This window comes from Rhinolophus hipposideros (assembly GCF_964194185.1).
Source record: "Rhinolophus hipposideros genome assembly, chromosome: 26".
Lineage (NCBI taxonomy): Eukaryota > Metazoa > Chordata > Mammalia > Chiroptera > Rhinolophidae > Rhinolophus > Rhinolophus hipposideros.
Genome location: NC_138072.1, coordinates 3,024,379 through 3,046,539, shown reverse-complemented (window position 1 = coordinate 3,046,539; position 22,161 = coordinate 3,024,379). Strand labels below are relative to the sequence as shown.

General features: G+C 36.6%; 1 protein-coding gene across 3 annotated transcripts in view; it reads right to left on the bottom strand.

Annotated features, from left to right (window-relative positions):
* The window catches only part of DENND1B (DENN domain containing 1B), a 164,213-nt gene that overhangs the window by 21,658 nt on the left and 120,394 nt on the right, over positions 1-22,161 (bottom strand). For all 3 annotated transcript variants that reach the window (XM_081039324.1, XM_081039325.1, XM_081039323.1), the window contains 5 exons: positions 13,439-13,529; positions 6,968-7,008; positions 6,196-6,264; positions 1,010-1,066; positions 50-157 (listed from right to left, as the gene is read on the bottom strand). In XM_081039324.1, coding sequence (XP_080895450.1) covers positions 50-157; positions 1,010-1,066; positions 6,196-6,264; positions 6,968-7,008; positions 13,439-13,529 — 366 coding nt within the window. The remainder of the gene's footprint in view (positions 1-49; positions 158-1,009; positions 1,067-6,195; positions 6,265-6,967; positions 7,009-13,438; positions 13,530-22,161) is intronic.

Sequence of the window (22,161 nt, the reverse complement as noted above, 5' to 3'; positions counted from 1 at the left end):
ATTACATAATGTTAGGATTTGGAGACACAAGGTGAATAAACAATCTTACCTGGGTGACCTTACGCTTCTCCAGGTTTCCTCCCTTTTCACTGTGTAATGTGTAAACGGGTGTATACTGGACGGAACCAGAACAGGCCCCGCAATCATCTTCATTTTCCTACACATGAAGAAATACACAATTTAATTATTTTTAAATACTCCTTTGATTACTGAAGTTATTTGATTTACCAACAAAATGTCTGGTTCAGATGCAAATAACAAAATAACACCAGGTATAAGCTTAAAAGAACCTACTTAGGAAAATAATGCTTAGAAAAATAATTTCTCTATGTTATGAATTAATAATTTCCAAAATAATCTTTCACCATTTTGAATAATTTGAATAAAATTTATATGAAGATCATTTACTATCCATCACCACAATGGAAGTTTTAAGTAGTATTTTTTTCTCCAAAGGTAGAAATTCAAAATATAATACTGCCAAGATGTAACATGTACTCAAATCAAAAACACATACACATAAATATTCATATACATGCAATATTCATAAATGCAAATATACATCCTCAAACACAAACTTTTGTAAGTTAATAACACACTTCAATTTAAGGGACCTACTATCGGAACCATCCTATAAAACCAAATGATGACATCTGTGGCTTAATTTTGCACCCAAAATCTTTTTTTTTAAAAGATTCTCCGCTTGAAGGAAGAATTTCAATTGTGATATCAAGGCAATTAACTTTATGAAAACATACATCCTGTTAAAGCATCTTTGAAGCTCTCTGTAGTTCTGTGATAAAATATGCAAACAACAAAGAGACTACTCAGTGGCTGCATGTAGAATGGCAAAGAGTTGCCAGAGGGCTTGTTATGAAAAATACATTCTTGAACGCAGAGCTAAGCATATTTCAAAAGTCATTAAAAACATAAATCTCGTGATCTGTAAAGTATAAGCTTCAAACTAATGCAAGAATCAAGGTAGAACGAAAAGGCGAACGAGACGTACCTTGTGTTTTAGCTTACTCTTCACTTCCTTTATTCCCTGCTTTGCGTGATTTTTTGCCTAGAAAATGATAATACAAGTGTCTGGCTCAGCATGCTTCTATTACCATTTAAAGAATAAGTACACGGGATCTCATTTCATGAAAATTGCTAACTGTTCATAATATTTAGAAATAGAACAAATTATAATCTAAAACTATTTTCAGGGACACCATACCACTTACTTTCAAACCTACATTAGTTGGTGAAATGCATGACGAGTCTCCACTTGTGTACAAATATCATACAGAGACTGATATTTAGCCTATCCTGCCTCCTAAACTACATAAAAATGCAAGAGCCAACCAGATTACTAAGGCCCAGTCTTACTGTGAAATAGTGACTAACAGGGGAAGGAAAAGAGAAGGCGCATCACAGCAGCAGGTCATTTGGGCGAATATCTGGACTTTAAGAAACACAGCAACTTTACAAACCTTCATCCAAGTGCTTCTCCAGGCAGACACCAGTTTTTATTAGCAGAGCTATGTTAATGTTGTGGTTATTTCATATATAGTTTTTCCGGCAAAGATTGAAAGTCTGACAATTTAAAGACTGTCACATGTTTCATCGTGAATCTGGCACCTGCATTTGAGCCTCTCGGGTCCAGCAGTGATTCCCGTGGGTACAACCTAACTAAAGACAACTGGGGGCTTTCATAAAAGCCTTAGCCTGTGTTCCACTGCCTATTCCTACTCAAGGTGGCCAGAGTGAAAAAGAAAAGAAATTTAGGTTCATTTTGTGTCTCCTCAGTATTTGTTGCTGGGCACCTAGCATGCATTATCCCATTTAATCATTCCAACCGCTCTATGAAGTTGGTACTGTTATTACTACATTTACAAATGAGGAAAGTGACTCAGAGGGTAAGTCTGCACAGCCTAGGTTCAAATCTGATCTAATTAATTCCTAAATCCAATTTCTTCCTGTCTCAAGGGAGAAGAAGGAACTAAAGTTTTTAAAATACATTCACTGAATCTAAGCCTCACAAAAGAAAAGGCTTTGAGCATCTCATTCTACAGCCATGGGAACTAAAGGATGCAGCCTCGAGACTTTCCAACTCCATAGGCCTTGCTTCTTCTACCAAAACATGCTGCTTTCCCAAGTTACTCCAAGGAATAGTAAATATATGTCTTCCCAAGTTCATTGAGGGGAAGGATTTTATTTCTTTCCTGTTGTTGAGAAGAGAGGAAGAGAGAGAGAGAGAGAGAGGAAGAGAGAGACAGACAGACAGACAGACAGACAGACAGACAGACAGACAGACAACAGGTCCAAAATGGAGTTACTTGTGCTAAACCAACTCAAGAATTAATACCTAACCTAACTGCAGTTTCAGCGTCTCTCAGGAATGGACTCTTAGACCAGTCAATCTGGAATTTCCTGGGCAGCAGTAACGAGGTAATTACCTGACAGACCCCCTTCCATGCCCCAAAGAAAGATGCAGTGATCTGTTCTTTTTCCCCATCCCCTTCTGCCTATAAAAACCTTCCATTTCGTCCAGCTCCCCAGAGCTTTCTATTTGTTACACAGAGTAGAAGATAACCTAAGAAGCCAGATAACACTATATTTGCATGGTTCTTTAGAATCAATAAAGCATTTTCATTCATTATTTTATTGGTAAAGCCACTGAATCTACTCAAAGCGTCCTATATTAATTCCTACACTCCCATTACGTAAACATGAATAATTTTTTAAAAATGTTCCTGTGCCCATCTCCTAGAATTTGCACCCATCTTTACTCACATTTGGACTACACTCTAGTTTACCTAAATACCCTCTATTCTTTCAAAATCCACCTGATGCACACTGGTCTTTCTCCGGGCTCCTTTGTGTATAGACTTGGACTGAGTATCGGTCACAGCTCTGTAATTCATGCGCTGACTCATTTAAACGTCTGGTTCCCTACTTCCTCCACTGGCCCCTTTCAGACTCCCTGGAAGATGGGGTTTAGCTTCTCTCGATCCTTTTCAATTTACCAAGTTGAAACTTACCAACAAACAAGTATTCTCTACAGAAAAGCACCAGCAAATGGCTTTGGCTAATAATTTCAAACGCAAAGACTTAACAAAGAAAGTTGACTTAGAAAAATCTTTTAGCAAAATCAAATATGTATTCACTTTGCTATTATTTTTAGATTTACAAGTGAGTAAGTGAGTATATTATGTCAACTCTAGTGTCCTTTATGGTCCTTATAAGCATAGAAAACAAGCATAGAACACACAGGAAAAAGGTTCTAAGTATAGGACTAGGTCATTATTTCCTTCAACAAACACACACTCAGTACTTGTCGAGTGTCCAAAGCACAGAGCAAGGTGATGACAATAAACATACAGTGACAGTGGCTGTGTGACCCACCATGCCTGGCGTGCTCACCGTTCTAACTCCAATAAATAGGACAAAGCCCAGTTCATGACAGGTACGCAAATAATTTGTTGAAGGAATGCAACAGCTGGAAACATGGTTCCCAGTTTTTAAAAATTTACTACCTAAAGAAAAACAAGGTAAATTAATTTTCTTTACTATCTAAAGAAAAATTGGGAGTTTTGTTCAGAGAAATTTGTGCACAAAGAAGGAATTTCAGAGTTCATATTTCAGAATATGAGCGGTCTGCAAAGATGAGTTTTAGGTAGAACTTGCCCCAACCCTCTTGACTCATCCATCATATAATCACAAAATAAACGATAAAAGTATGAAGTATATTCTGAAGACCTGAGTCTTCCTGAAATTAATTTAGAGGATAATCTTCCAAAGAACAGAACTTTTAAGTTGATAATATTTTGCTATTCTGCAGAAAAGGATTTAAAATAAAATATCTACTGATTAAAAGGATAAACATTTAAATAAACAATGGGGTGTTTGAACATGTTTGCTTTATCTCTGTGGTTTTATGGAAGATATGAGTGAAATTAAGGAGAAAAACATAAATTTAGCAAAATAATACAATACCGCTTCTCTAAGCCTGAAGAAAAACTTTGAATGTTCAGTCAAGGAATAAAATAAAGGCACTTGACTGTGAAAACTTTCTTAGGGTCTGAAACGCATGTGAGAAATGAGGTTCAACATTAGTTTGATTTTCATATGGCAGCTATGTGCTATTTTATTGTGAAAAATTAAAATAGCTTCAAAAATCAAACCACCAATATTACAGTGAGATAGTGATTGACTCGAAGACATTTCCTGAGTAGCAAAGCCACAGAACAGTCCAATGAAGACAGAGGCTGGATGTTTCCAAGGCAAACGATTACCTCCTCTTACTTTTATTTTATGATGAGGCTTCACATAGTTCAGATTTGGGGACTGTATGTTTTTTTATTTTTATATATCAAATTATTTCGTTTTTTAAATTTATTTTTCAATTACAGTTGACCTGCAATGTTATATTAGTTTCAGGTGTACAGCATAGTGATTAGACATTTATATAACTTATGAAGTGATCACCCCCATAAACCCAGTACCCATCTGACACCATACATAGTTATTACAATATTACTCTCTATATTCCCTATGTTCTACTTTACATCCCCGTGACTGTTTTGTAACTGCCATTTGTATTCCTTCATCCTTCACCTTTTTCACCCAGATCTCCAAACCCCCTCCCATCTGGCAACCATCAATTTGTTCTCTGTATCTGTGAATCTGTTTCTGTGTATTTTTGAATCCACTGTGTAGATTAGCTTCTCTACTATAAAATGTAATCTTTGAAACAGATTTTTAAAACCAGAAAGTATAATTACATATATATCAAATTATAAGTCAAGGGCTGGCCCGGTGGCTCAGGTGGTTAGAGCTCCATGCTCCTAACTCCGAAGGCTGCCGGTTTGATTCCCACATGGGCCAGTGGGCTCTCAACCACAAGATTGTTGGTTCAATTCCTCGAGTCCCGCAAGGGATGGTGGGCTGCGCCCCCTGCAACTAGCAACAGCAACTGGACCTGGAGCTGAGCTGCGCCCTCCCAACTAAGATTGAAAGGACAACAACTTTACTTGGACAAAAGTCCTGGAAGTACACACTGTTCCCCAATAAAGTCCTGTTCCCCTTCCCCAATAAAATCTTTAGAAAAAAAAATTGTAAGTCAAGAAAATAATTTAAGTTCTAAACTTATTAAAATATATTATTCTGTTATTAATTAAATCATATCATATGAATTTATTTATAAGAAAGCATTTGAAGGTAAATTCTCATAACATCAGAACTATTGCCCTGGATATTTTTAGAAACGTAAGATATATATGACCTACTGAGTTTAAAAAGAGCTTTACTGAATACCAACCCACTAGCTCCTCCCTCAAGAAGCCACTGGTCTACAATTAGAGACAAAGATGCACAGACCATCTGACACACAGGTATATCCACAGGTTCTGTGGAACACGGAAGAAGGTATAGAAACTCTTCTTCTGTGGGGACATTTTTCCAGGGGAACTAATGCCTAAACTGTCTTACAGGATGAATTGGTGTTTACTAGGTGGATAAAAGCTAAGACACGGGGGTTCCAATTAGTAGGACTGACTTGTGTACAGAACAGAGAAGCAGAAGAGGACATCATGAATTTATGAAGCGAGGAGCAGGATCTACAGGAATAAGGAAGGCTCAGGGGCGCGGGAAATGGAGCAGGATATTGGAGGAGATGTGTCCTGAAGGGCCTTGGTTATCATATTAAAGAGATTTAATTTTGTTACTTATTTATTGATTGCTGTTGCTGTTGGTCTTATTTTGGTTGTTCTACTATAAGCCATGTAGATTCAAGGAAGAATTTTAATTACAGAGAGTCAAAGCATCTTTGGGGGAAGAGAACGTACCATATTTTTCTATTTTTTTCTACCTGAGCCTCAAGCGCACAATGAGAATTGAAGATATGATGGTAAATTAAAGAACGAAATCTCAAAAAATGGCACTTCATCATGGACTGTTTCAATCTGAGTGCACAATCTGATGAATAGCTTTGAAATAAAATAAAGAACCATTTTTAGATTCTATAAAGAAAATATCCTGTCTATAGAATGGTATAATTTTAATACTTTGTTTGGGTCAGGATTAACTCTGAAATTTTAAAATCTTGTATAAAAGAAAAATAGAAAATATTCTAGACTTACATGTCTATCAGCTGGGAAAGTATAAAATTTTATCAATAGGATTTTTAAATATCAAAAGAAAACTTACAAATTTATATGCTGTCCGCACAGCGGGAGTTGCTCTGGTCATTGCTGAGTTGAACAACGCACCTCCTTTCTGAAAACGAAAAACAGAAATTCATTTCCAAAGAATTTTGGCCAGATCGTGCTGAAAACACAGCTTTATCAATAGACTAGAAAAAGAGCTTTACTCACAAGTTAAAAAAAGACCTACAAAAATAATTTCATGCTTAGTGTTTTCAAGCTCTTATATACTATGGTAATTTCACACAACAATAAACACTCCACTTGGTTTTATTGGTCAGTGTACTCATCATTTAAAAATCATTTCATCTTTGCAGTTAAGCCAGACTTGGGCAATATGACCAGTAATAGGCATATATTTGAAATTTAATAAAAAAGAAATATATTCAAATGTTTATCAATTGTTTTAATGTTGGACAATAAAGTCTCAATTTGTAGAAGAGAGTTTTATATTTTAAAAATCATATTAACAAGAACACATTACCAGAAGTGATAAAACTCCCATCAAATCCTACTTCACTTAATTCCATGTTCTTGAATATAATACAAAGTGACAGAAAAATCTTGCTTTTCAAAATAAGCAATTTGCCTCCAGATAAAAACTTTCCATTTTAAAATTATATTTATGAATATCAACAAACTATAAGCATAAAATAAAAAACGTTAAATGTGAGAAAATATACAAATGTTTCAAATATTGCCAGTAAATAGCATAAGTATAAATAGCATACTTTCACATACAAAGAAAAGAGGAAACTTTGAAGGGTTATCACTACCTTGACTGTATGTACCCATTGTTGATATGATCTCGAGTTCCCTGAAATACATAAAAATATGATGTCAGGAATACTTGATCAAAAATAAATCCATAAAATAAATGAATGGGACTATCCCAGACTAAAAAGCTTCTGCACAGCAAAAGAAACCATCAACAAAACAAAGAGGCAACAAAATGGGAGAAATTATTTGCAAACAACACTTCAGATAAGGGGCTAATATCCAAAAATACATAAAGAACTCATACAGCTCAACAACAACAACAAAAATATCCAATTAAAAAATGGGCCGAGGACCTGAAAAGACACTTCTCCCAAGAAAACAAACAGCCAACAGATATATAAAAAATGCTCGACTTCACTAGCTATTAGGGAAATGCAAATCAAAACCACAATAAGATTCCATCTCACACCTGTTAGAATAGCTATCATCAACAAGACAATAAGTCTTGGAGAGTCTGCAGAGAAAAGAGAACCCTTATACACTGCTGGTGGGAATGTAAACTGGTACAGCCACTAGGAAAAACAGTATGAATGTTCCTCAAAAAATTAAGAATAGAATTACCATATGACCTAGCAATCCCTCTTCTGGGTATCTACCCCAAAAAATCTGAAAACATTTACCGTAAAGATAATATGTACCCCTATATTCATTGCAGCATTATTCACGGTGGCTAAGACATGGAAACAACCGAAGCACCCTTTGATAAGATGATTGGATAAAGAAGATGTGCTGTATATACACAATGGAATAATACTCTGCCATAAAAAAACATGAAATACAGCCATTTGCGACAACATGGACGGATCTTGAGATTACAATGCTAAGCAAAATAAGTCAGACAGAAAAAGTCGAGAACCATATGCTTTCACTCATATGTGGGATAGAAAACTGAAAGCAACAAATGGACAAGACAAACAAATAAAGAAACAAAAACTCATAGACAACAGTTTAGTGATTACCAGAGGGAAAAGAGGCAGCGGGGAAGCAGAAAAGATAAAGGGGATCAAATATATGGTGACAAAAAGAGATTTGACTTTAGATGGTGAATACACAATGTAATATACAGATGACATATGATAGAATTTTATTAACCAACAGCACCTCAATAAATTTAATTTAGAAAAAGGAAAAATAAATCCATAAACCTAAATTCATCACGAAGTAGTCTTCCAGGATTCTAGTAAGCAAATTTTATTTATCTGCAATGTGAAAGAAGTATGGTATCATAAAAACTAATAAATTGTTCTAATTCTTAGGAACACAGTAATTACCATTTTTAAAAATACACTTTTTCCTTTCTCACATATGAAGCTAATATGTTAAAGTAATCTATCGTCTTTCATTTTAATATTATCTTCAGAGCGGAAAACACAACCTCTCTTTTGAAGTCAAAATTCCCATGTCTTTTAAACTGATTTTTCAATGTTTTATGTCTATGTCATTTTGTAAAAGCTTTGTCTCTTTTATGCAATTAGGTTCTTTTTAAAACAATATTTCAAGTGAATAGGGGAAAAATAACTAGAAGGGATTTAAAACTGCAAAGAACCTTGAGGACCGAAAAAAGATTATTCTATGGTTGTTAAATATTAACATTAATTGATAACAAACTTTATTTCAGTGCAATTAAACTGCAATTATAGTTTGAAAACATTCTATAGTTGGAAATACAAACTTGAAAGATATCACCCATGGAAATGTGAAACAGAAGCAGCTTTCAGGCTACAGAGCACCATGGTTATTAGAAAGCTCAAATGCTGACAAAACCAGTTCTAATAAAACTAGCAATCATATATTCAGCTCCAAAGAGGATAATTTAGTCAACAAGATGATATTAGAAGGCAAAATAAATAAGTAAAGCCACAACAACTAGTCTAGCGTGATGTTTTATACCAAGTGACCTTAGTTCAATTTCACCAAGTCCCAATGGCTGCTCAGAGGCTTTCCGGTACAAACAATCCCTAAAACAGACGGTCCTCTCTTCCTTTCTTGAGGTATAACTGACACATAGCATTACACGTAGCTCGTCTCCAGCTCTTTACAGCTCACAAAACGTTTTTACCGACAGCACGTTACTTGAGCTGTTTTTCTACTCTAAAATCACCAAAACAGGCGGCATCATGGTGGCACAGGGCCATGAGAAGGAAGTGGCTCTGGGGTCCACAGGGTCTGAGAGCGCAGGCCCACTGTGTTCTGCGAACCACGGGATGGGGGACCAGGTCTCTCAGCTGTCTGCAACAATGCTCAGCGCAGTACCCATTACATCACAGACACACCATCAGGGTTGGCTGCTATAATGCATAACTTGCCAATGAGGAAACTGAGGTTCTCAGCAGACCCCTTATTTGCTCAAGTTCCCAAGGAGAGCAAATCTAGGTATTTGAGTTCTTGGTTCATTAGTCTTTCCACTCTGAAACTCCACCTGAACAAAAGGCTGCTGGATAAAAGATGTTCAAACCTAAGTTATAGAGAGTGCCTCTGTATCACTTCAAAGCAATCATTAAAAAGGAAAAGGGGCCGCTCAAAGCTGATACCTTGAGAAGAAACAGCTGAGAGTGAGAATCGCCAATAAGAATCTGGGATTTGGTGGCACAGGGGCAAACAGGAAGTCCCTGGAGAAACTGCTTCAGATGGTAGGGAAACATGTGGTACAATTTAGGTAGATTCCTGTTAAAAACAGTTTAAGGATACTTGTCTCTTTAATTTAGTGCTTTTAAGATTGAAGGCTCCTATTCCACAAAATTTATGAGACAAGCACATTATCCTTTGACAAAAAAAATTTTGTTAAGGCTGTTTTTCTTCTTAAAAGTGAATCTGAATGCCAAAAAAATCCCCGAGTTGTTCTATTAAAGTCCTGTGTTATGGGAATAATAAGCATTATAGAGGAAATTCTTGACATTGTTCTTGTTAATCAAACAAGCACTTTTCTCACATCCAAGGACAAAATATCTCTCTCACTTGCACGAAGACTTTCTCTTCCAATGTATTTGTTTAAATTCCAGTAACTTGTAGTTACTTATCAAAAAAAAGTAAATTATTCTAAATTGTTCAGCGAGGCCAGAAATGCCACTAAAACTGATGATTCCCTACTACCCCTTCAAATTCCTTTGCTAACCTTAGTCAGTAACAAAAATAAATAGAATTAAATGAATGTAACAGTGAGGAGATCACACAGAAAACTAACGAAGAAACAAATGCTATTCGCGGAGAGTCCCCGTGCACGCTACACACCAACCTGAAAACCTTTCTCCGTATTAAAGCTTAGATCATTGGAAACAGATTTAAGAACTAGTTTTATTGGAAATGAAGACAACATATAGAAATGTTCTTACTCCATATTCCTTAGCTGCTTTTAGAGACCAATATTTGTGTTTATCTAATTGCATCCTTTGTTCTACTTGTGTCTTCTTCTATCACCTTTTCAGCTCAGTGGTGACTCTCCCCTTTCTTTCCACGTTTCCTGACCAGGATGAACATTCTACCCAGCTCTCCTGAAAGGAATCAGTAGTGGCACGGGTTTCTTTGACAGTCCTGACCCCGGGACTCGCAGGGCGGAACACAGCTTTTGAAGCCTGCACTCACAATCATCGACCAGGGTTCCAGGCTCAGAGTGACTTTTCGTGTTATGTGGATGACTGTCCTGTATGGTACAGTTTTCATCAGCGCCACAGTAATTATAAATTCATTTTCTCATAATGCACAAATGACAAATTCACTTGATCATAACTGTGCATGTTAGTAACAAAGACAGTGGTCTACGCTGCCACTGCAATGGTCCAGAAAGGGGAGATACGAGATGCTTTTCTGAAATTTCCTAACTATTTTTGCTTAAAGGAATCTTTTCTTTCACCTTAGTGAATGTTGATTTCTCCTAGAGTGATTCAACAGATATTCAGAAGAGACAGGAATTTCACTTTTACCCAGAGTCAAGAAGGCTTGGGCACTGCTCTTGTTTACTGAATGTCTTCTAATTAAGAAGATCTCTTATCATCAGAAAGCAATATATTACAGTTATTAAAGCGAGAGCTTTGAAGCCAAGTTAGTTCAGAGTCTGGCACGACTAGTTTGTGACCTTGACTGAATGACTAAGATTGGCACCCTCATAAAAATGAGGGTGATCAAAGTGCCTCTTAGCGAGCTGAGGGTGAAATGAGATGATATTTGCAGAGCTCTTATAAGAGCTTCTGCCACACGTTAATACTCAGTAAGTATGAACATTGACTGTAATTGTTACCACAACTATGAAAGAAATGACAAAGTTATAACAGTTTGCTTCTTTGAAGAACAAACAGTTCAATATCATCACACAGACATATTCTTCTTTCTCATGAATGTCGTCTAGATGACAAGTGTTCAGAGCTGACCTCTAGGAACTATTTTGGAACTATATATATAAATCCTCATTATAAGAACATTATTAATTTTTATTAGATTATTCATCTCTGTTTTAAATCCTAATGAATTTTGCTTTATTTTCTTCTAAGAATAATCTCTGCATACCTCTAGGATAATAATAACCTAAAACATAATTATTAAAAAATAACACTTGATAGCCAGGTATAATTTTTTAATGTACTTTCTTGTTGTACCTACTGAAATTAATACTTGTTGAGCTATGCTTGCCTTTTGGATCAGTATGGCTCCCCTAAATTAAGATAAGAATTCAAAGCCTTTTTTGTTTTTAGAAAGAACAACAAAGTGGCTGGCATTGAGTTGTACTGAAATGCAGCAGTTTCTAAGTCGCATGTCAACTGGTGATCAATATTCTCCGATTCTTTTTTAAACAATAAGACCTACAGTGAAAATTGTTCGTGACCCCCCATCCCCACCAGAAAAGCCACCTACCCTCCTCTCTAGTACAGAGGAATCTGGACCCATTGTTAATGAATCTTAACCAATGGTTAAGACTACAGAATTTATACAAAAAGATCATAGTTCTACCCCATCATTGTCACAAGATGTCATTTTCAATTCCATAGAAGATACTAACCCCACGGGTCATAAAGATAATGAGACAGCAGTTATGTAAATACTGAATAGATGCCTCAAGCAATTTGTCTATGAGCTGACAATATTTTGCTTGTCTGAGTTGAAAAGTAAAAAAAAAAAAGTCTTATTTTAACACAAAAGTTCCATTGAAGCTAAATTTTGACCTATCAGCTGAGGAAAGACAGGAGCTGAATGATTTCACGTTCAGCTTACTTGCTGAGTCAAGTAAACTAAGTTTTTCCCAAAGCTAAATGCTTTCAATGAAATGCTATACTCATATCAGATGAAGGTCTACAACGCTCAGCTCATTTGGACCTCATTTAGTGCACAAGTTACCTCAACGGCTTTTATATTTTATTCTACAAAAATAAATCTTATTTATGCATAAAATTAAATATGGGGAAATCTGTAGATGAGTACTTATTACTATCTGTCTTTTCACATTTTATTTCTCAGTTCTAGCAACTGTTTATTCACACAGAGACTAATTTTTTTTCCGAATTAAACCTACAAGTAAGTGGAAAAATGACCATTATACCTAAATGAACACACCAGGATTTTGTTTCTTTAGTTCACCCCGTATCTAGAACAGTGTCTCGTACATAATAAACACTCAGCAAATACTGGCTGAATGAATGAATGAATGAATGAATGAATGAATGAACGAACGAACGAATGAATAGGACACAAGCACAGGTCTCTACCAGAGGCAGGACTCTATACCGGGCGGTCTTACAAACTATCAGTTCATAATTTGTTAATTGTCTAGATAATTATAACATTGTTTGAATATTTACATTTGAAACAATGGAACTGTTTAAGATTAATTATATTAAATAAAAGTGGGGTATCACCTACAGGGTGCTTTGCACAAACGAAATAGTATGACTCCTTCCACTGCTTTAAGTGACTGCTTTCACAATGACAAATGGGGGCGTGGGATGGAAAACTGGAAAGTCTCTTCCTGCTGCTGCAGTGGTCAGCAAGGCGAAAAAGGTAAAGATTTCTGTAACAACACACTTCTAACAATGTAGAAGCAGCTGTAGGTTCAAACCTTTCTTTCTGAAACAGCAGATTATATTACCATCTACTTTTCCAACTATAATCATAGTTCTTCCATTCTTGCTCAGTAGACACCATCACGAGTCATTTTTCTAGCCGAGAATACTGGTCAGGAGGAAAAGCAGGACGATAGAAACTAACTGCATTGCTGTGATATTTATGTCCAGGAAGAGGAAGAGATTATCCCTCCAGGCAAACACCTACCAATCCATGAGGCCATCTACAGCCTTGAGTAACAGATAGCAGACAAAACAAGGTAGTACCGTAGCTGTTATGACATGAGAACATGTACCTAAGACATTGTATGTTTAGGAGAAAATAGCTGTCGCAGACAGTAGCTTATATCAGACACAAGTGGATTGTTATTCATAGGAATTGTTATTCAGAAAATCAACAATCCTCCTGGAACCAGTCTTTACCTCCACAAAAGCCACCTGAAGTGATCTCTTCTTCAAAGACGTCAGAGAAGCCCCTTCCTGCATTTAGTTTTGCCAGTCGACCGTCGATGAACTGAAATTAAAAAGTGTCAAATATGTTCATTTTCATTAACTGCTTAAGATTACATTTTTACTTATAGCAAAGACAGTAACAGCAGCCACCCATCCAAGTATAAATGACACATATACAAGTGTACACACAAGAAAATTCTCCAACAACGGAAATAGCAGCTACTCAGTAAACACAGCTAATTACTTAAAACACCAGTGTACACAGTGCAGACTAACTTCATTAACAGGAAAGGGAGAGTGCGGAAGTGAAGATCACAGGCCCTGGAAGGCCGGCCCTGCCCGAGGCTGTGTCCTTCCCCACCAGGCCTCCGTCTCCGTGCTGTCAGTGTCTGCCCCATGGCATCGCTGCTAGCCTTCAATTAAATTAACCTCGGTGTGTGTTTAGCACAGTCTCTGCACAGCAGGAGTCTGGGGAATGTTAGGCATTGCTGGTTTTGAGATTAACTTCATCCAGTAAAACAGAAGACCCCTCATCTAAACTATTACGTCCTGAAGCATAAAGGAGCACCAGATGATTCTAACCATTTAACAGTAAAATGAGTACGACCCCCAGAATTCCCAGCATGCGGATTGACTGAATGATCAGAAGTATGATTATGAACTCAAGGATATTTTGGGTAAACACATACTGACTAGACTGTCGAAGGTTATTTTAAACAACATTTTTCAGCATTCAGAAAAAAGAGATTGGAGTGGGAAACAGATGTTCTCAAAAGTACCTGCTGATCTTTCAAACTGAGGAGGCCCTGGAGAGTACGTCCCATCATCATGGGCCCCACCCCACCCTATTCCTACACACACAGCCCAGCAGAGTCCTGGGGGAACTGGTGCTGCACTGCGAAAAATACCCCCAAGTGTCAACCAATGGTAGATTTTACACACATATAGATTACTGGTACAGTAGTACCTTGGTTTTCGAACATCTCCGTTGATGAACATTTCAGTTTACGAACGCCATAAATTTTATGGATCTATGGTATCATTAGATAGCAAAATTCATGCTAAATTTGAAGTTTTAGGGGTTGATTTTAAAGATCTGGAACAGATTAATCCATTTTGCATTACTTTCTATGGGGAAACTGTGCCTCGGTTTTCAAATGTTTCAGAACTCAAACGGTCTTCTGGAACGTATTATGTTCGAAAACCGAGGTACCACTGTATTCAGTTACTTTTTGTTTTGTCCATCTGTGTCATCTGAAATTTGTAGCTCTAGGATTATGAAAAATCATACATGTTTTGAGATTTATCCATGCATAACGAATGTGACATTTCGTTAAAGCCCCCTTGCGTAAGAGGCAGAAGATAACTTGAAAAGACTTAAAAGATGAGTGAAGCGTAGATGTGAAGATGTGGGGTTAACACAAAATGTCCATTTTCATCCCGGAACGAATTAATCCTAGTCACAATTTTTTCACCCTGGAAATTTAAAATTTAGCTGAATTAAAATAAAGCAGCTTAACTTAAAAAAAAAAAAAAAAAAAAAAAAACCTCTCACTCTTCCCTCTATTTAAATGGTTAACAGACAAAACTGATTGAGAGGGGGTACAGGGAAGCAATTTAAGATAATTAGCAGTAAGTTACATCAGTTGTACGACTTTGAGACCGAAATCTCTTACAGATCGAAACTAAGGAAGAATGAACAGCAAATGAATCAACAGAGTCCTGTTCAAAAGGTGGTTGAGCTACCTTTGTATTATCATAGAATGGTTTTGACCCAAAATGCGGCAAGACGAGTTCAACTAGGCATAGCCCAACAGGAGACAGCGCTGGCTGTTTTTTTAAGAGTATGAGTGTTCTAATAAAAGTTAGAACTCTTTGAGGGCAGAGAGCACATTTTATATTCTCATTATGTGGGGCACGCAAGAAGTTCCCAACAGTACAAATGAAAATGAACATGGAGTCGACTATGACAGGCCCGGGTCACAACTCTGCCACCTATGAGCTTTGTGACCTGGGTGACTTGGCATGTCTGAGACTGTCTCCCCTCGGTGCAATGGGAATAATAATAAACACCTTGTGGGGTTTTGTGAGAACTAATTAAAGTACTCTGAATTGCTTTAATTCCCATTGGGAATTACCGAGGGGCAATTCCCATTGCGATGGGAATTGTTCAAAAGTTGGTTGAGCTCAAAGTAGTACCTGGTAGTACCTGGTAGCTCAACCAGGTACTCTGTAGTGCCTGTATCGTAGGCAGAGAATAACTGTTAAACTGTTCCCACTGCCACCACCTTTTCCACCTCTATGAGTTTCTGAGCCCCATAGGGAAGGAACACTTGCTCTTGTGTGCGTCTTCAATAGGTAGAAAAATCCTGAAATGGATCAATGTTTGCTGAAAGACTGAAGGATACTGAAACAAAGCTAATGGTCATTTACCTTCCACGGGTTTAAAGTTAAATAATTATAATGTATAGATGTATTAATTTAATTCTATTGTAGATAAAAGGTGTAACATAATGTTGGCATCTGCTACACATAATAAATGGTTAATTGCTAAGTAAAGCGGTTTAATATGTTTTTAAAATTTGACTTGCACACATTTTCAACATAGCATTATAAATCAAACTAAAGTTATCTAATTTGATAGACTAAGTATCATTTTGAAAAGAAAATAAGGTGAAGCAGGATGATAAATTTAAAGTAATACATTATGGACAGTGGAACAAATTAAGACATCCTTTTAAAGGACTTAATTTGCTTTAAAAGATTAAGACTACAAAACTTTTTAAAAGGTTTTCAATTTTGTGTTTATTGGAAATAATCCATCCATTTTAGTTTGAGTGGAACGGTGCAAGTCTAAAAAGAGATAAATCTCAAAGTATTTACTGATGATGCGTTTTTGAGGATGAGTAACTACTTTGTGTTACTAAACTAGTGATTTGAGCCAATAGAAATTAATCACTTGGTTAAATGCCACGTGTTATCACTGCTTTGACAAACAATTCTGTCAGTGACAGCCACACGCTTATCAGCATACATACTTAATGAAAATGTTTGGTCTTAAAGATGGATTTTGTGTGCACACAGACATTATACACACACACACAAATACAGACACACAGGAAGAAACGGAGAAGTGGTATTACTGTAAAGGAATGCTGATGGTAAGAGTTCTCTCAACTCCCTTTTTCTAGTTTTGACTCAATAACAGCGCTTTTTCCCCCCCAAATGGAGTTGGTTCATGGTCACACATCACTCTAATAACTCTGGAGCATTTCATAATACGCAGAAAAGATCAGAAAATTTTTAGCTACTGTTGCATAGAAATAATTTTGAACTAAAAAATATTATCTGTTGGAAAAGCTATGACTTTATAATGTCCTGGAACATGTGACTTGATTAATAGCTCCCCACATCATTTAGTAAACACGTAACTTTAGGTAATTGAAAGACAGAACTTTTGGAAGAATTACTTTGGTATTGTAAGTAATGACAAGTAACACTGCTAAAAACAATAGAAATGCTACAGATATAAAATTAGGTTGCAAGTAGATTTTTAAAGGAATTTAAGAGTGCTTTAAGGTGATGCTTTCTACATCGATTTTAATATTTTCCTTTTTAGTCCAAAAGTGAAAATTAAAACTTGGAACAAAATGTGTAAAATAATCACATTAAAACATAAATAATTGGAAATCTCAAAAAAATTCACAGACTTGAAATCTATGTAACTTTACTAACAATTGTCACCCCAGTAACTTTAATTAAAAAAAAAATCACAGACATAATTGCATATTATGGATTCCATCATTCTATTTTAAATTATAAATAGATGAAATTGATTTAAATTAAATATACATAATCCTGAAGATTATTCCCTTTAAATCAACAGTTACAAGGACTGGATTTTGTCAATCCTTGTGACATGACCTTAGAGTGGTGTGACAGATTATGGGGCAAATATTTTTTAAGCAGCAAAAGTGCTTCCTCTTACTCTTTTTGATACTGATGTCACCAAGGTTTCTCAAAGTGTTTTTACCGGAAAATAACCATCCTAATAGGACTAAAGAAATTACCTGTTGTTTTAAATGTACTTCAGTCAGCAATATTGTTAAATGAATACTCATTACTTCAATCTTTAAAATACAATTAAATATAAATGCTTTACACATGCAATAAAATATAAAGAATAGACTTAATGGCTAACTTCTTTACAAAAAATACAAAGAAACTGTTCTGATCAGATTCACAGATTAAACTTGAATATATGGCCAGTAGACCAATAGGAGCGTAGTTTTCCTCTAACAGATAAATTGTAGGCTTTTCACAGTTCTTTAATTCTTCACCAGTCAGTGCACCTGGCATTTAACCTAAAACCCCCAAACAAGCTAAGCTATTAATCAGTGTTCCAATGTCTTCAGGGGTCTCAACATATGTTATATAAATACTTAATTGCAATCAATCCATCAAAACTCTGCGGATGATAATAATTAAATTTCAAGATTCTTATATCATTTTTAAAGAAATACTTGATTCTTTAAAGAAATACTTGATCCTTTAAAAAAAAAAAAACCTCAAAAATGATTGTTCTGGGAGAGAAGCTCAGTGGTGCAATTCTTTGCCACGCTGGGGCAGAGGAAGACGGGGAGCTATTTTCGTGGTGACAGGACAGCCTTGGGAAGGCAGTGAAGCCTCAAAGGCATGAGAGCCAATCAACACACCTACATCCCCCAGATGCCTCCTTCAGCCTGGAGGAGCAACTGCCATATTGAAAACATTTATTTCATATAAGAAACACTTCTTGGGCACAAAGACAACTAATCTAACAAAATGGAATTCCTGAGAGCTAGAGAAAAATACATTTTTTAAATGAGTCAGAAAGGTTTAGCAATTTAAAGAAAAAAAACTCAACATGGTTAAAATTTATTTATAAAATATATTAATGTCTTGTGGATCTTTACCATTTCCTTTCTATATGATACGTTGGGCTAAAAAAAATAAGTAGTCTGATTTAAATATTTCATCTTATAAATGCGCAATAAACTTGGGCAGGTAAGTGAAAAGTACACTAAATTGTTACAATAAATTAAGTCACCAGATATGTATGGACACCTGCTAAAAGTAAAGTGCTCAATTGGTAGCTATATATAAATACGAACTGCTGTAACAAGCGGGAATAAGGTAAGTCGCTTTAGAGCTTAAATCAAGAGAATTAAGTACGTGAAGGACTAGAAATAAATTATTTTTATTGCATCTCAAAGATGAAATAATCATATGACTGTTACATATACTAAATGAGATCACGATGGTATAATGACCAGGAGAACACTTTGAAGAGTATAAGAAGACCATTCAGTGCAATTTATGATTAGAACTAATAATTTCAAACAACATTAATGGGACAATAGAACCTTCCAGGTATATCAACAGACAAACATTAAACAATTTGCTCCAGAATTTAGTCTGTTGAACGTCATGACCACAGGACTAAAGAATTAATGAATTGAATCATTTAATAAATATGTAATTGAATGTTTATGCTGGGTACTTCTCTAGATAACTGAAATACAAAAATGAATGAAACAGACAAAAATTCAAGCTGTCGTGATGCTTGAACATCTAGTGGGGAGGAATAAACACATGAAATAAGAAATGTAATACATTATTTAGTATGTGAGAAGGTGGTGAGTGTCGGAAAATAAAACAGAATTGCGGTAGGGAGGTTGGGGAGTGTGGGCAACTCTCATGAAAATTTTCCGTTTTACGAGTGCAGTTGGGGTGTAGACCAGGATGGAGATGACGTTTGAGCCCAGACTTCAGAGTGGGAGGAAGGTGGGTTTTGGGGAAAGAGAACCGCAGCATAAGGAATGCGGAAGAGCAGGAGCAGGCATGTCCCCAGCAGGCCTCCAGGTGTCTAGGGACAAACCCACGGCCACGACGACACTCGTCATCTGCAATCTCAGATGCGCTCTGGGCAATGTCAAACAATTCTGTTTCTTCTCCAGTCCATTCACCTACCATCTATTTCCTACCTTCTCTATCTTTAAATGTCCAATTCCCACCCCATTCTCTCTCAGCTGATGAACTAGCTTCCTAATTTCACTGGGGGAAAAAACAACCCCAAACTGAAGCAATTACATGAGAAATCCCGCAAGTTCTAAGCATCCCACCTCCCGTCCTACCCCATGGCCTCCTCCAGAGACTCTGCCTCCTCCCTGTCACACATGAAGGTCTGTGCTCTCACAAAGACCAACTCCAACAACAACTTCCCTCCTTTCTCCTCAACACAGTTTTCCTTCTCCACTAGAGCTTCCCAAGGGCCCACGAACGTGCGTCATTTCTCCTCTTCGCCCCACTTACTTCTCCAGCCATGTCTATTTCCAAGTTCCTCTTTATAGTAAGACTCAAAGAGCTGTCAGTGCTCTTCACATCACTAAATCCAGTGGTCAAGTCCAAGTCCTCATTTTAATTAACTGTCAGGAGCATTTGACAGTGTTGCTCCCTTCCTCTTGGGTTTTCTTTCTCCACTTGGCGGCAAAGGTAACTTACTGTTCTGAATTCTCTCCTCCCCACTGGTCACTCATGCCCGTGGCCTCCTCTGCTGTTGGCCCTGCCCCTTTTCCAGTTCCTGGACCCCTTGTCATTTCTATTGAGACACACTCCTTGGGGAATCTCACTTGGTCTCCAGTCCAATGGCTTAAATACGATCCATATTCCAATGACTTCCAAATCTGTATCTCCAGTGTCACAGTGTCCCTGCCTCATTTATCCATTTGCCGAACCAATACCCTACTTGGAGGCCTAACAGACATCTCAAACGTAACACGTCCAAAACAGAACTCTTACTCTCCTCACCAGCATCTCTCCTGCCTACAGTCTTCCCCATTTCAATAAAATGACAACTATATCCTACCAGTTTCTTGATGAGAAACTGTGGGATAATGTGGGACTCCTCTTTCTCTCACTTCTTATTAAATATTTCAGAACAAACATAGACTCTATCTTCAGAATAGATCCATCATCTGACCAGTTCTTGTCATATCTTCCATGAACCAGTTCCAAACTGCCATCACCTTTCACCTAGATTACAGCAATCACCTACTAAGTTTTCTTTCTCTCTGCTTCCATCTTTGATCACCCTATAAAGTTGCTCAAATGTCACATTTTCCGTGAAATCTATGCTGATTGTGCCATTCTAAGTGGCAATTCCACCCTGTCCCCTGATAGTCCCCCTTTCCTGGTCTATTTGTTTTTCCAAGGTACTTATCTTTGAACATGCCAGACAATTTATTTAATTTAGTTTGCCCCCTCCCACTAGATTCAGAGTCAGTAATTCTTTTCTGCTTTCTTCTCCAATGTACCCCAGCCCACAGAACACTGCCTAGTGTATATAGTGGACACTCAGATTCTACTATTGAATGAGAGAATGAACAAAGAATACCTAGACGAGTGTTTCTAAAACTTCAGTGTGCATATTTTTTACGATATTTCATAAATAACATAGATTCCTGGGTTTTAATCCAGGCCTGAATCAGAAATGCTGAAGTTGAGAATCGAGGACATGTGTCTTCAAAAGACTTTCTAGATAAACCTGTGGTTTGAGACCACACTTAGAGAAACACTACTTAGGATACTACTTGAAATTACTTAACAGGGATGCTTTAAAAAATGTCTCCTTGTTCTGGTAAGCTACATGCCCTTGTGCACTCCTTCCTAGGGCCAGTACGTCTCCATAGCTTCCCAATGTCACATTTCATTTTTATTCTTTTTTTCACGTTATGAAATGTGTGCTCGATACAATTACTATCTCCCATCCATTCATATGTCAAATGCTTCCTCATACTCCAAAACTGTTGTATCTTTAGTCCTACTAATGCATGAGTTGATCTTAGCTATAAATTAAACACCATAAATAAGTAACCATCTTGTTTCTTTTTTAAAAGATTAATAGGAAAATGTAGAAATTTATATGAATTTATTGTTTACATTAAAAGCTTTCTAAGATCTTCCAAAATCTCTAGCTAACATAAAAGGGAAACATTTGGCTTTTCACCCACTCCTTTTATCCAGTAGCCTATTAAGTCAGAGAAAGTGGGTCACAGCACCAAACATAAAGTACTCGGGATCTCAGGGAATTTTCACTTCTACACAATACCCCATTATGTGATTCCAGGTTTAAAATTATAGACACCATTCAATTTAAAACACAGTAACATCTGACTCCTACAATTTTGGATTATTCCTAAATAAGTTCCATTATATTCAGTTTTATAAGCTTTTCATCTACCAAAATTGTCCAAACATTTTCATGCCTCTTCCTTAGAATAGGGAGTCACTCACCAGTTTCTATTTGATTTCTTTATTTTTTTTTAAGAATATTAAGTGCCTATTGCATATTAGACATGAGGAAACAAAAACACTTTAAAAATGATCCTTGTCTTTACAAAACTTACAACTCAAGAAAAAGCCAAACCAACCAATGAATATCATATGGGGCAAATCCAAAATGCTAAAAGAAATGTATAGAAGATTGGGAGATCGAGAGCCTAGAAAAGGGACATCTGCACTGAATCTTAAAGAATCATTGAGTTGGGCAAGGTAAAATGGAGACAGAGTATTCAAACCAGAGGCAATGAGAAGGAAACAGGCAAAAAATTCATTTATTCCCGGAGGGACAGGAAACCGTAACGGCTCTCTGG